Source organism: Ranitomeya variabilis, chromosome 5 (assembly GCF_051348905.1).
Source record: "Ranitomeya variabilis isolate aRanVar5 chromosome 5, aRanVar5.hap1, whole genome shotgun sequence".
Classification (NCBI taxonomy): Eukaryota; Metazoa; Chordata; class Amphibia; order Anura; family Dendrobatidae; genus Ranitomeya; species Ranitomeya variabilis.
This window is the reverse complement of record NC_135236.1, coordinates 675,010,624-675,026,922: the sequence shown is the minus strand read 5'-3', so window position 1 is coordinate 675,026,922 and position 16,299 is coordinate 675,010,624. Positions and strand designations below refer to the sequence as shown.

General features: G+C 43.1%; 1 protein-coding gene across 1 annotated transcript in view; it reads left to right on the top strand.

Moving 5' to 3' along the window:
- Window positions 1-16,299, top strand: part of ITPR2 (inositol 1,4,5-trisphosphate receptor type 2) — a 260,824-nt gene that overhangs the window by 33,706 nt on the left and 210,819 nt on the right. The window contains exons 2-3 of the mRNA XM_077266872.1: window positions 3,544-3,614; window positions 11,662-11,777. Of these exons, the coding sequence (XP_077122987.1) occupies window positions 3,544-3,614; window positions 11,662-11,777 (187 nt within the window). The remainder of the gene's footprint in view (window positions 1-3,543; window positions 3,615-11,661; window positions 11,778-16,299) is intronic.

Here is a 16,299-nt window from a genome sequence, read left to right as displayed (position 1 = left end):
TGCCGATAACATTACATGAGGAAATTGCCTATATAGCAATCCCCTGATACTTTGTGCCAAGTAGTCCCAAAGCGGAGGAGCACGTGACCCCAGAACCCATGGGCATTAATGGAGGTGACTCACAGTAATAAAACATGTAGGTAAACACTCCACGGAATTAAAATCCATCAAATCAGCTCGGTAAAAGGATCCTTATCACGTTTGTGAAGTCGTATTAATTGCGTGATCTTGACACAATGCGACCGGCTGTATAAACTCCGTCCATTGTGGCGTCCGGGGCTCTTATCAAGTTGTTTTTTAATGCCGTCTCTCCTCTAAGACCTTGTGTATTTAAAGGGATTAGAAAAACATGGCTGCTTTATTCCAAAAAAACAGCGCCCCCTTCGGCCGCACGTTGTGAATGGTACTGCAGCTCAGACCCATTCTCATTACTGGCTTTCAGAGGTGCGTGGTGAAATGCAGTCAAAATAAAAAATGGCGCTACAATGTGAAAAGGCATAATTCCACTCAGACCCAAAATAGAGTTCAGCCCCAATATCAAAGACCCCTCATATCAGACTCACGGGGGACCGGCAAGCTGTTTTGGGTGGCCCTCACATTGCAGAGTCGCCACATGTCCCATCTAACAGTATCTGCTTCCTTTTATTGTATTTTACACAGAGGGGGCACTTACTGTGTGAGGGGCATCATTACTGTTAGGGGGTACTAAGAGGACATCCTTGATGTAATGGGGGCACTAACAAGATATTTTTACCATGTGGGCAGACAAGAAGAGGGCATCTTTAGTCTATGAGGACGGTAGTTTAAAAAAAGAGGGCACTATTACTGTGTGCAGGGTGCGAAAGGGGCGTTATTACTGTGAGGGGGCACTAAGGAGGCATTCTTATGGTTTGAAAAACTAAAGGGGCTTTTCTAATGCGAGGGGGGCATTCGTACAGTGTGGTAGACCCTAAAAAGTCTTAGGTACTGTGAGGGGGCACTCTTACAGTGTGGGAGACAATAAGGGGCTTTGGTCATAATCTGGGGTATTTCTATAGTTTGGGAGACTCTAAAGGGGCTTCGGTACTGTGAGGGGGCGCTACAAGATGTTCATGTGTGGAGAGACAATAATAACAGGACATCTGTTTGCCACAGTATTTCTCCCTCTTTCCTATCCCTTTGATGACTAAGGGTGCAGAGGTCGTCACCACAGGTTTTTTGAGGGGTCTGACTAAAAAAAATGGATTCCATGTACCGGCCAAAACAGACCTAATTGAACATCCTCTCCCACATTGGTGATTGAGGCCCTAAATCGGTGCTGGCAGCCATTTTGTTTGCTTTTTTTCACGCGGTCTGTGGTGGCCAGGCTGCAGTAAGGCTTTATTGTGAGTCCAGGAGCCGCCGTTTCTTCCCCGCAGCCCTCGTCTTTCCCGGAGTAACAGGAAACAGATGTCTCATTGTAGATTGGTTCCGTAACTAGAATTTTCTGCGCTTGAAAGGAAGTGGAAAAGAGGAGACGGCGGCCGCGTGGCGTCACCTTCAGACTTTTATTTTCTCTGACCCCATTACCTGGTCACCTCCTGTTTGTAGGACTGTGGGGGGGTTTGGTAAAAGTGAATTAGTCACCTAAGGCATACCCCAAAAACATGTGAGGTGGACTCTGGTTGCCATAGGTAACTACTCCATGGTTCCTTAGCAACAGTTTTGATAAATCTTAAGTGTCCATATCAACCACAAAATGACCGCGAGGCGCTCTGTACCTCACACCTCAGTGATAACATCGAGTTTGACAGAAATATTTTGGCGCCTGTACGTTTTTGTGCGGTTTCGTTACCCATCGGCCTATAACTGCCATTTCCTTCTTGTTTCCTGTGTGAAACTCCTCATCACATTAGATTGAGGTGATCGGGGGGAGCGGACGCCGGCGGCTCTTCATGGCGTCCTCAACGTCGCTGTGGAAACTTTAGATTTTATTTGTCTTATTTATAGCCGGGCGACTATCAGTCGCTGCATGCGGGCACGGGGGATATCCAGGATAAGATTGTCTGGATAGTCAGATGACGCTCTTTGCCAGCCACATTGCCTCTATGAAAGTGCCATGGGCATTGTGCCTTTTAAAGTGCAACTAAATAGTGCCCCCTACAGCCCAGGCACAGTGCTGACTATTCATGCCCCTCCCAGGACCCCTTTATAGTGCTAACCGCAGCGTTTACTTTCATTGCTCCTCCAAGTGCCCCCAATATATCCTGCCACAACCCTCGCTTTCAGTGCCCTCACAGTGCCCCCTACATTCAGCCACAGCTCTCTTTCAGTGCCACTTCCAGTGCCACCTACATATAGACCACAGCCCTTTCTGTACTGCCCCCTACATATCCAGCCATAGCCCTCGCTTTCAGTGCCCCCTACATTCAGCCACAGCCCTCAATTACAGTGCCACCCCAGTGTCCCCTACAGTTCCTGCCAGAGCACTAACTTTCAGTGCCCCTACATATACAGCCACAGCCCTCAATTTCATTGCCACCCCAGTATCCCTACAGTTCCAGCCACAGCCCTATATATCCAGCCACAGCCCTCGCTTTCAGTGCCTCCTAGATATCTAGCCACAGCCCTCGCTTTTAGTGCTCCCTACATATAGACCCACAGCCCTCGCTATCAGTGCCCTCCCAGTGCTCCCTATATATCCAGCCACAGCCCCTCGCTTTCAGTGCCCCCTACATATGGAGCCAAAGCCCTCGCTTTCAGTGGCCCCTACATATAGAGCCCAGCCCTCGTTTTCTGTGCCCCTAAATTCAGAGCCACAGCCCTCGCTTTCTGTGCCCCCTACATATCCAGCCACAGCCCTCAGTTTCAGTGCCCTCCCTGTGCTCCCTACATATCCAGCCATATACCTTGCTTTCAGTGCCCTTCCAGTGCTCCTTATATATCCAGCCACAGCCCTCGCTTCCAGTGCCAGATAACGTACCTCCCATGATACAGTGCCAGCCAACACACACTTTGCCCACTTACTGGAGTTAGTGGTGTCTTCTGGGTCCCCCGCCATTGCTTCATCTTTTACTGATGATGTAACAGCGCTGACATCATCACTGCTGTCGGTTATACCTGGGGCCCAATGTGCAGCTCGTGGTGTAGACCCCAGTGTGCCGCAGTCCCACCTGTACACTGATGTTAGAAAATTACATGTACAACAATTATCTTCCACTTCAGTGACCGTTATGACTTTATACACAGGAGCCATCTGGTAATATGGGCACAGCCATGGAATAGGTGGGGTTCACAGCTTCACAGAGGTCCGCGGCCCACCATGCCTCTCTCATTACATTCTCACTTTCAGATCAGTATCCTGTGGCCACATTTTAGAATTATTTTCTCATTTATTTGCTTTATACATTAGTACAATATGGCGGTAGACATAACCAACAATCCATAAAACCATAGCCCCACGCTTTGTTAAGCCGTACAGTTCTTACATTAGTCATGGCTCCTTATCTGAGCGTCTCATCATCCTTGTAAATATTTGCACGTTTGCTGCACCTTACATATCAAATTGTGTTTGTCTTTCTCCAGATTGGTGGATGACAGATGTGTGGTCCATCCAGAAGCCGGAGATCTGGCCAATCCGCCCAAAAAGTTCAGAGGTAAGAACAACACTTGTGTCCGAAAAATATATTTTCTATATAACTAATATAGTACTGCCCCATGTACAAGAATATAACTACTATAATACTGCCCCTATGTACAAGAATATAACTACTATAATACTGCTCCTATATACAAGAATATAACTACTATAATACTGCTCCTATATACAAGAATATAACTACTATAATACTGCTCCTATGTACAATAATATAACTACTATAATACTGCTCCCTATGTACAATAAAATAACTACTATAATACTGCTCCTATGTACAAGAATATAACCACTATAATACTGCCCCTATGTACAATAATATAACTACTATAATACTGCTCCTATGTACAAGAATATAACCACTATAATACTGCCCCTATGTACAAGAATATAACCACTATAATACTGCCCCTATGTACAAGAATATAACTACTATAATACTGCTCTCTATATACAAGAATATAACCACTATAATACTGCTCCTATGTACAATAATATAACTACTATAATACTGCTCCTATGTACAAGAATATAACCACTGTAATACTGCCCCTATGTACAATAATATAACTACTATAATACTGCTCCTATGTACAAGAATATAACCACTATAATACTGCCCCTATGTACAAGAATATAACCACTATAATACTGCCCCTATGTACAAGAATATAACTACTATAATACTGCTCCTATACACAAGAATATAACTACTATAATACTGCTCCCTATGTACAATAATATAACTACTATAATACTGCTCCTATACACAAGAATATAACTACTATAATACTGCCCCCTATGTACAAGAATATAACTACTATAATACTGCTCCTATGTACAAGAATATAACTACTATAATACTGCTCCTATACACAAGAATATAACTACTATAATACTGCTCCCTATGTACAATAATATAACTACTATAATACTGCTCCTATACACAAGAATATAACTACTATAATACTGCCCCCTATGTACAAGAATATAACTACTATAATACTGCCCCCTATGTACAAGAATATAACTACTATAATACTGCCCCTATGTACAAGAATATAACTACTATAATACTGCCTCCTATGTACAAGAATATAACTACTATAATACTGCCTCCTATGTACAAGAATATAACTACTATAATACTGCCCCTATGTACAAGAATATAACTACTATAATACTGCCCCTATGTACAAGAATATAACTACTATAATACTGCCTCCTATGTACAAGAATATAACTACTATAATACTGCCTCCTATGTACAAGAATATAACTACTATAATACTGCTCCTATGTACAAGAATATAACTACTATAATACTGCTCCTATGTACAAGAATATAACTACTATAATACTGCTCCTATGTACAAGAATATAACTACTATAATACTGCCCCCTATGTACAAGAATATAACTACTATAATACTGCCCCTATGTACAAGAATATAACTACTATAATACTGCCCCTATGTACAAGAATATAACTACTATAATACTGCCTCCTATGTACAAGAATATAACTACTATAATACTGCCCCTATGTACAAGAATATAACTACTATAATACTGCTCCTATGTACAAGACTATAACTACTATAATACTGCCCCTATGTACAAGAATATAACTACTATAATACTGCTCCTATGTACAAGAATATAACTACTATAATACTGCCCCTATGTACAAGAATATAACTACTATAATACTGCTCCTATGTACAAGACTATAACTACTATAATACTGCCTCCTATGTACAAGAATATAACTACTATAATACTGCTCCTATGTACAAGAATATAACTACTATAATACTGCTCCTATGTACAAGAATATAACTACTATAATACTGCCCCCTATGTACAAGAATATAACTACTATAATACTGCCCCTATGTACAAGAATATAACTACTATAATACTGCCCCTATGTACAAGAATATAACTACTATAATACTGCTCCTATGTACAAGACTATAACTACTATAATACTGCCTCCTATGTACAAGAATATAACTACTATAATACTGCTCCTATGTACAAGAATATAACTACTATAATACTGCTCCTATGTACAAGAATATAACTACTATAATACTGCTCCTATGTACAAGAATATAACTACTATAATACTGCCCCCTATTGATGATAATATGGATTGCTGACTTTTGTACATGTGATGCAGTTACGGGATTGCTCGGATCTCTGGAGATCTTGCATTCTTCAGCAGGAGAGCTGGTAACGCTATGCGGTATTTGACCATTGTTTGATCGTCATGGAGACGAGAATGTTTGTAAATGAACGGTTTCCATGTTTGTTCGCTGCTGTCATTCATTTCTCCATGTTACGGGTGACTGACTCCTCATTTATCAGGTTTGAGCTGTGACTCTCAGCACATCTGTCTTACATGGTAGGGGTGTACTTAGTTTTTTGTTTTGGGCTTTATAGTCTCGGGGAAATAACCTGAGTATTGTGGTCATCTAGAATAACAAAAATACATTTCTTAAAGGGGCAGTGCACCATTTTTTTTTTAGATTTTACATGGTCAGTAGCTGTTTGAACCCTAAACCTTTCACGCCCCGGACACAATATATAATCCTCATCTGTCACCATCGCTTCTCTTGGAATCATTCCTTCTGTTCCACTAAATTGTGGATAATTGTTGACAAGCGAGTTCCTGCATGTGGATGTACAACCTGACACAACCGGCTCCATGAGCAACAGTCAGGAGCGCCCCCACGTGGAGACAGCAACCAACAGCATCAGTAATGTAATGCATGTACACAGTGACTGCACAAGCAGAATAGTGAGCGCAGCTCTGGGGTATAATACAGGATCAGTAATGTAATGTATGTACACAGCGACTGCACAAGCAGAATAGTGAGTGCAGCTCCGGGGTATAATACAGGAGGTAACTCAGGATCAGTAATGTAATGTATGTACACAGTGACTGCACCAGCAGAATAGTGAGTGCAGCTCTGGGGTATAATACAGGATCAGTAATGTAATGTATGTACACAGCGACTGCACAAGCAGAATAGTGAGTGCAGCTCCGGGGTATAATACAGGAGGTAACTCAGGATCAGTAATGTAATGTATGTACTCAGTGACTGCACCAGCAGAATAGTGAGTGCAGCTCTGGAGTATAATACAGGATGTAACTCAGGATCAGTAATGTAATATATGTACACAGTGACTGCACCAGCAGAATAGTGAGTGCAGCTCTGGGGTATAATACAGGAGGTAACTCAGGATCAGTAATGTAATGTATGTACACAGTGACTGCACCAGCAGAATAGTGAGTGCAGCTCTGGGGTATAATACAGGAGGTAACTCAGGATCAGTAATGTAATGTATGTACACAGTGACTGCACCAGCAGAATAGTGAGTGCAGCTCTGGGGTATAATACAGGATGTAACTCAGGATCAGTAATGTAATGTATGTACACAGTGACTGCACCAGCAGAATAGTGAGTGCAGCTCTGGGGTATAAGACAGGAGGTAACTCAGGATCAGTAATGTAATGTATGTACACAGTGACTGCACCAGCAGAATAGTGAGTGCAGCTCTGGGGTATAATACAGGATGTAACTCAGGATCTGTAATGTATGTACACAGTGACTGCCCCAGCAGAATAGTGAGTGCAGCTCTGGGGTATAATACAGGATGTAACTCAGGATCAGTAATGTAATGTATGTACACAGTGACTGCACCAGCAGAATAGTGAGTGCAGCTCTGGGGTATAATACAGGATGTAACTCAGGATCAGTAATGTAATGTATGTACACAGTGACTGCACCAGCAGAATAGTGAGTGCAGCTCTGGGGTATAATACAGGATGTAACTCAGGATCTGTAATGTATGTACACAGTGACTGCCCCAGCAGAATAGTGAGTGCAGCTCTGGGGTATAATACAGGATGTAACTCAGGATCAGTAATGTAATGTATGTACACAGTGACTGCACCAGCAGAATAGTGAGTGCAGCTCTGGGGTATAATACAGGATGTAACTCAGGATCAGTAATGTAATGTATGTACACAGTGACTGCACCAGCAGAATAGTGAGTGCAGCTCTGGGGTATAATTCAGGGTGTAACTCAGGATCAGTAATGTAATGTATGTACACAGTGACTGCACCAGCAGAATAGTGAGTGCAGCTCTGGAGTATAATACAGGATGTAACTCAGGATCAGTAATGTATGTACACAGTGACTGCACCAGCAGAATAGTGAGTGCAGCTCTGGGGTATAATACAGGATGTAACTCAGGATCAGTAATGTAATGTATGTACACAGTGACTGCACCAGCAGAATAGTGAGTGCAGCTCTGGGGTATAATACAGGATGCAACTCAGGATCAATAATGTAATGTATGTACACAGTGACTGCACCAGCAGAATAGTGAGTGCAGCTCTGGGGTATAATACAGGAGGTAACTCAGGATCAGTAATGTAATGTATGTTCACAGTGACTGCACCAGCAGAATAGTGAGTGCAGCTCTGGGGTATAATACAGGATATAACTCAGGATCAGTAATGTAATGTATGTACACAGTGACTGCACCAGCAGAATAGTGAGTGCAGCTCTGGGGTATAATACAGAATATACAAGGAATATAAAGTTTACATACCCTTGTTAAAATGACAGGTTTTTGCCATGCAGAAAAATGCTACCAAGAAAATCTCCTTTCTGACGTATTCTCAGCTTTTCATTTCGCCCATAATTTGTACAAATTCATTGAGAAATAAATTGAAATCTTAATTACGTGGAGGAATTAAAAATAACAAGTTTATAATAATGAGGTTGCATAAGTATGAACACCCTCTTACAATTTGGAATGCGGCTGTGTTGAGAATTAGCCAATCCCATTTACTCTCACGTTGCATAGTAGTCATTTACCGGGATTCTGATTAACCTCAGTTTTGCTGCTGTAGGAGGATTTTCCTGACATTTTCAGGTCTGTAAACAGCTGACAACACAGCAAAAGGTCCTCATTGTGGAAAGTTATCAGTCAGGAGACGGGAACAAAAAAAAATCTGATAATTCCTGGTTGTGTTCTGCGTGTGACAACAATCCCCCATATTCTTCATATGTATGGTGTGTGACGTGAAGAAAGAAACCTTTTTATTATAAAGAAAACATCCATGTCGGGCTATGTTTTGCCAAAACCTCCCTCACGTCTGCCAAAAGCATGTGAGGAATGTGATGATCTTTTTGGCAATAATTCCAATAGGTGCAAAGTCAACATTGCGCATCACCTAAAGATCACCATCCCCACAGTGAGGCATGGTGGGAGCAGTATTATGGTTCAGGGATGTTTTTCAGCCCAAACCATCATGCCTCACTGTGGGAATGTTGTTTTTTTTTTCAAGGTGGAGAGAATTATGAAAATTTCCAAATCCTTATATTTTTTATATATTTATTATATTTTCCAACAAATCCTTTAGGCTAAAAAGCGAAATATGAAGAAGAATTTCAGCTTAAACTACCTCCAAATTACAGTGAAAAAAAAAAGCTTCTCAAAAATATCAGGCCCAGACCTGAATTCAAGTGGACAATATGTGGGTGACCTGAAGAGGGCGCCGTACACAGGAGATGACGTATGTGGATCGCCAATTATAGATGTTCTGTGACCCCAAAAAACTAGTTTAAGGGTGTGAATATTTATGCAACTACATTATTTTACTTTTTTTTTCTCTCCTCTTTCCACCCGAAATGATTTGTTGGTTTCTCACTGGATTTGGACACACGGAAATGATTCTTCTACATGACATTTTACAGGGGCGTGTAGACTTTATATGTAGTTTTTTTTTTTTTTTATCTTCTCTGCAGGTAACTCGAGTCTCCGGCCCGCGTTGGTTTCGTCCTCCAGACTTTTATGTGCGGCCTTCCTTTTCTTAATCCTTTGTGTGCGCTTTCCTCTCGCCCGCGTGTCACTTTCGGATGCGGGGTCACAGTCGCTGGGAATCCATTGTGTGCGCTGTTGACATTGTTCTTCTCCGTCGGCTTTGGACGAGTAAATAGATCTGACGGGTTCGGTAAATAGATCCCTAATTCCTGTCGCTCAGGATTAGAAAGGAGTAGGATGAGCCAAGGGCGAAAGTATTAAAAAAAAACAGTTTTCTGTGATGCCTGCAGTGTAAAGCATGGGGGATAAAAAATAAAGTAGAAGCCATTTATGAAATAGCTATGTGTATGTAATGCCGGAGCCGCTGATCCCTTTAAGGAAACATAGAACGCGTGATAGTGAGCGGCGGCAGAACCCGAATTTTATATTTACTGGAAATATCTTTTATCTCGATCCCTCGCAGATACGACCGCGGCTGGAGTTTATTCAGTATTACGAATTATTAACCATTCATTGTCCCAGTAGTTCTCCCAGACCCGGACCTTCTGATATCCGAGACCCCCGAGTCCTCTGTAAAGGACCCGGCACGTCCATCCATTTCATAGACTGGCTCTTGATTTTTTCAGTGTAATACCCCATTCCTCCATCGGAGGCACTGCAGAGAAACAGAACAGTTATTTCCCACCCTGTGATCGACTTATTTGAAATCCTTCGACTATTTAAAGGGACCTTTACACTTTAACGGCCCCTCAATCGGCTGTGATCTCCTATAGAAATTGGAAGCAACGGCTCCCGTTTCCCTACAGCACCTCCGCTGGCGAAACGCGGCATTACAGCAACAAAACACATTGAAATCAATGGGTTGTAATGGCGCGTCGGGTCCAGATGGAAGACCCCTGATAGGTTATGGAGGGGGGGGCTTCCATTTTTCATAGGAGGTATGTAAAATTGTGTTTTCGAAAAATTTAAAGGGGTCGTTTGAAATCTGTTAAAAATTGGCCAGAAAAGCAGAACCCCAAATAACTACAGGGGGCAAAAAAAAAATTTCGGGGGGATGACGGCGCCCGTGCACCTGTGTGAGCCAAGTGTTTTGCACGGCAGTGAAACAAGCCGGTAATTGTCCTTCCAACAGGACGGAAGGTTCCTGCCTGCGCCGAGCCGTTACCCGCACAGACACGTGAGACGCCGCCAACGCTCTGTTTGGCTTTTGGTCTCTGGATAATAACAACTAATTACCCCGGGCGGCGGCGGCACAAGGACATCTGAAGGCTGCAAGGTTACTGGAGTTAGTGTACACAGGCTCCTGTCAGCAAATCTCCAGGTTAAGGCACTTTTTCGGTCCCAATTAAAGGGATTGTCCAAAATCAGAAAAACAGGGCTGCTCCTCTTTCCATTTGGAAGGAAAAATGGCTCCGTGTGATCCGTGGGAGCGTTTGAATATAAAGATTCTTTAAAACATATTTGAAGCCGTTTTTCGGGTGGATTTTTGGAGCAGATTCTATCAAAAACGCCCCCTGAACCCCTAAGTCTTTGTACACACTAGAGCTTTTTGTTTTTTGCACAGATTGCGAAACATAAACTCCTAGGTTTTTAAGAAGGATTCTTAGAGGGTTTCTTTAAGAGCTGATACTCTACCAAATCCTCTAAGGTTTCGCTTCGTTTCAGCTCCAAAAACCTCAGCAAAGTTACTCCCATGTGCACGCAGCCGCTCCTTAAAGAACTAAGGGTATGTACACGTGACAATGTTTTCCTAGGCGAAACCGCTTTAGAAAAATCCGTCGGTCAGTTTAGCCGTCGTTTTTCGGATTCTTCCTTTCCGTCCCCGTCGGCAACTGTTCCGCTGCGTTCCACGTCGCCGCTGCTCTCACATCTCTGCAGCCCTTTGATGTGATCTGGGAAAACAGCAGCTGCAGACGCAGATTAGATACCGGGGAGCCGCGAGGACAACAAATAACACAATGTCCTTCCGTTAGTCGCCGACTAGTGGTGGGGGAGGGGGCGATGACTTTGACTTTCTCGACAACTTTGTACTTTTGTTTAAGAAAGTTTGTAAAGTCTCATTTTTGGGGGGTTCAAGGTTTCGAAGTTACCAGTTTTTAAAACGGAGGACCGTGCCACCATGTAGTGCACCGCAAGCCTTTGTTCACACGCGCAGGACGGCGCTCGGTATTAACCTGGACTTGTGTCTCCTTCGCAGATTGTCTCTTTAAGGTCTGTCCCATGAACAGATACTCCGCGCAGAAGCAATTCTGGAAGGCGAAACAGGCGAAACAAGGGAACAACACGGAAGCTGCGCTACTGAAGAAGTTACAGGTCAGTCCCCGGGCTGCCATGTCCCATCATCTGCCCAGGAACCTACAAACCCTCTATTGTTCTTGCTGGAAATGAATGAATCAAGGTGACAAGTGGGCGTTGCCATTGTGCTTGTCATGTAATAACATGAAGTAACGATTGGCATAGGTACATATTATCAAGATTACATATGTTAGATTGTAGGAGTAACTTTCAAGCAAAGCAGTGCAGGAAGGGCAAGGGCATGAGAGACAAAAAAGTGGAACCAATACCCTCCCAGAAGTTTCTTATTTTGGGGGCAATCCCAGAATATATGTGCATGATGACCTAACGAATTACGACATCTCCAGCAAATATCAGAGTCCGCGAGTCCCACCTGGAAGAGTTTTTTTGCTGGGGTCATATGCCATCTAGTTAATATTTTAGAAGAGTTTTCCTGAAGGAGGAGGCACCTGGAAAAGCCTCGAGCACAAGACAGCATTTTGGAAATTTTGATCCTCTGAGAAAGACATATTGAGTTCCAGTTCCCCATAATATATAAATGAGGGTGTAAGGATGGGGCAATAAGATGAGAGTAAATACGAGATATAATTTTAAGTCGTGGGAGTGGGAATTTGGTCAAGAGGAGTGGGAATTTGGTCAAGAGGAGTAGGAATTTGGTCGAGAGGAGTGGGAATTTGGTCGAGAGGAGTGGGAATTTGGTCAAGAGGAGTGGGAATTTGGTCGAGAGGAGTGGGAATTTGGTCGAGAGGAGTGGGAATTTGGTCGAGAGGAGTGGGAATTTGGTTGAGAGGAGTGGGAATTTGGTCAAGAGGAGTTGGGAATTTGGTCAAGAGGAGTTGGGAATTTGGTCAAGAGGAGTGGGAATTTGGTCAAGAGGAGTGGGAATTTGGTCAAGAGGAGTGGGAATTTGGTCAAGAGGAGTGGGAATTTGGTCAAGAGGAGTGGGAATTTGGTCAAGAGGAGTGGGAATTTGGTCAAGAGGAGTGGGAATTTGGTCAAGAGGAGTGGGAATTTGGTCAAGAGGAGTGGGAATTTGGTCAAGAGGAGTGGGAATTTGGTCAAGAGGAGTGGGAATTTGGTCAAGAGGAGTGGGAATTTGGGTCAAGAGGAGTGGGAATTTTGGTCAAGAGGAGTGGGAATTTTGGTCAAGAGGAGTAGGAATTTGGTCGAGAGGAGTGGGAATTTTGGTCAAGAGGAGTGGGAATTTGGTCAAGAGGAGTGGGAATTTGGTCAAGAGGAGTGGGAATTTTGTCAAGAGGAGTGGGAATTTGGTCAAGAGGAGTGGGAATTTGGGTCAAGAGGAGTGGGAATTTGGGTCAAGAGGAGTGGGAATTTTGGTCAAGAGGAGTGGGAATTTTGGTCAAGAGGAGTGGGAATTTTGGTCAAGAGGAGTGGGAATTTGGTCAAGATATCTAGCCAAGACCAATTGGAACTGGTCGCATACTTTTGTTTAAATTGTGAGGTGGTTAGTCGAATGTGTTGCATTTGAAGGAAGTTCCTTGGTTGGACTAGCGCGTTTGAAGGCCTTACCCCACGCTGGAGTATTTTGTTGTTGTAGAGACTATTCAAAGTTTCTTTGGGTAGACTAGACCATAAATTGTATAGGTCCCGAAAATTTGGATCAATCAAGAATGGTATAGAACAGACAGGCATCAACGTGGAAGTGAAGGTGTCTAGCGGAAGATCATTGATTAATAACCTTTTAGTTTGCAAGGTCGTCAGGGTCACCTCATCCAACCCAAAAGTAGCCGATGGTCTAGCTCTAGACCAAAGGAAAGGCAAACCGCCAGGGCCCAAGAGAGCCAGGTCAACATTGTCCATTCTCATAACAAGACACCACTTTCAGCCATCTACAGAGGTGTATAGCTTCATAATTAAGGAGAGGGTCGGGGACTCCCCATCCGCCAGAGGAGATAGGGTAAGAAAGTAATTTATAGGGTAACCTAGCCGGTTTTGATTTCCAAATAAACTTCATTATAGTTGACTTTAAGGTTCCAAAAAAGGCCAGAGGTAGCTGTATAGGAACCATGTTCATAGTATACAATATTAGGCCGGCGTCACACTTGGCGTAAGACAATACGGTCCGTATTTTACGGCCGTAATACGGAGAAATGTTCTCAAAATAGTGATCCGTAGTCAGGGTGTATCAGCGTATTTTGCGCATGGCATCCTCCGTATGTAATCCGTATGGCATCCGTACTGCGATATTTTCTCGCAGGCTTGCAAAACCGACATCTAATGGATTTATGTGCTCAAATGTTCGGGAAAACATATATACAGTATATATATATATATATATTCTGTATTTATATTTACTACAGCGTGATATCTGTGAAAAGCCGGTAATTCAATTGCCGGCTTTTCATTTCTCCTTCCCAAACCCGACAGGATATGAGACATGATTACATACAGTAAACCATCTCATATCCCCATTTTTTTTTGCATATTCCACACTACTAATGTTAGTAGTGTGTGTATGCAAAATTTGGGCGCTATAGCTGCTAAAATAAAGGGTTAAATGGCGGAAAAAATTGGCGTGGGCTCCCGCGCAATTTTCTCTGCCAGAATGGTAAAGCCAGTGACTGAGGGCAGATATTAATAGCCTAGAGAGGGTCCATGGTTATTTGCCCCCCTGGCTACAAACATCTGCCCCCAGCCACCCCAGAAAAGGCACATCTGGAAGATGCGCCTATTCTGGCACTTGGCCACTCTCTTCCCACTCCCTGTAGCGGTGGGATATGGGGTAATGAAGGGTTAATGCCACCTTGCTATTGTAAGGTGACATTAAGCCAGATTAATAATGGAGAGGCGTCAATTATGACACCTATCCATTATTAATCCAATTGTATGAAAGGGTTAAAAAACACACACACACATTATTAAAAAGTATTTTAATGAAATAAACACAGCGGTTGTTGTAATAATTTATTGCTCTCTCAATCCATCAGGAACACCCTCGCTTGGCAACATAATAAACGCACAAGATACATACCTTCTGATGTCAGATCAGGTCCCACGAGGTAATCCATCTGAAGGGGTTAACTAATATTACAGGCAGGAGCTGCGATAAACCACTCGCTCGTGCCTGTAATCCCCCGGGTGCTGAAAGGAAAGCTGGATCTGTACTTACATTCAGTCGCGGTGATGCGCCCTCTGGTGGATGTTCTCATGAACGGCAGCCTGGGAACTTTTTCCCACGCTCCAGGTCATATGAGGACATCCACCAGGGGGCGCATCACCGCGATGCATCACCGTCAATGACCTACATTTCATTCATTCGCCGGGGAATTACAGGCACGAGCACACCGCTGCATTAGCAGGGCTCCTGCTTGTAAATTATTTTAACCCCTTTAGATGGATTACCTCGTGGGACGTGACGATTCACCAGAAGGTATGTATCTTGTGTGTTTATTATTTTGCCAAGCGAGGGTCAGCAAATGGATTGAGAGAGCAATAAATTATTAAAACAACCGCTGTGTTTATTTCATTAAAATACTTTTAAATCATGTGTGTGTGTTTTTTAACCCTTTCATACAATTGGATTAATAATGGATAGGTGACATAATTGACGCCTCTCCATTATTAATCTGGCTTAATGTCACCTTACAATAGCAAGGTGGCATTAACCCTTCATTACCCCATATCCCACCGCTACAGGGAGTGGGAAGAGAGTGGCCAAGTGCCAGAATAGGCGCATCTTCCAGATGTGCCTTTTCTGGGGTGGCTGGGGGCAGATGTTTGTAGCCACGGGGGGGCCAATAACCATGGACCCTCTCCTGGCTATTTATATCTGCCGTCAGTCACTGGCTTTTGGAGCCCACGCCAATTTTTTCCACCATTTAACCCTTTATTTTAGCAGCTACAGCGCTGAAATTTTGCACATACACACTACTAACATTAGTAGTGTGGAATATGCAAAAAAAAAGGGGATATGAGATGGTTTACTGTATGTAATCATGTCTCATATCCTGTCGGGTTTGTGCAGGAGAAATGAAAAGCCGGCAATTGAATTACCGGCTTTTCACTAACACCGCTGCGTATTTCTCGCAGGTCACACTGCTGGTCCGTGTGGAATCCGTATTTTTCTCGCCCCCATAGACTTTCATTGGCGATTTTTTTTGCGCAATACGCTGACAAATGCAGCATGCTGGGATTTTGTACAGCTGTAGAAAGCCGTATAATACTGAACCGTAATATACGGCTGATAGGAGCAGCCCCATTGAGAATAATTGTGCCGTATGTAATGCGAGTTTTACGGACGTAGTTTCTGCGCTCTTACGTCCGTAAAACTCGCATGTGTGACGCCGGCCTTACTGCCATTATGTAGGCTTTGAACACATTGATGCGTCCCAACCAAGGCAATGTAGGTAAATTATAGGTTTTCATCAAAGCCTCAACCTTTTTTTATTAGTGGAGGGTAATTAGTATGGAAGAGGCTATTAGGGTCTCTAGTTATTGATATCCCCAAATACTTTATGGAGCTCGTAGCCTAAGAGAAAGGGGTCTGAGTGCGGAGGGCATTTATTTGGGAATTCGGTAG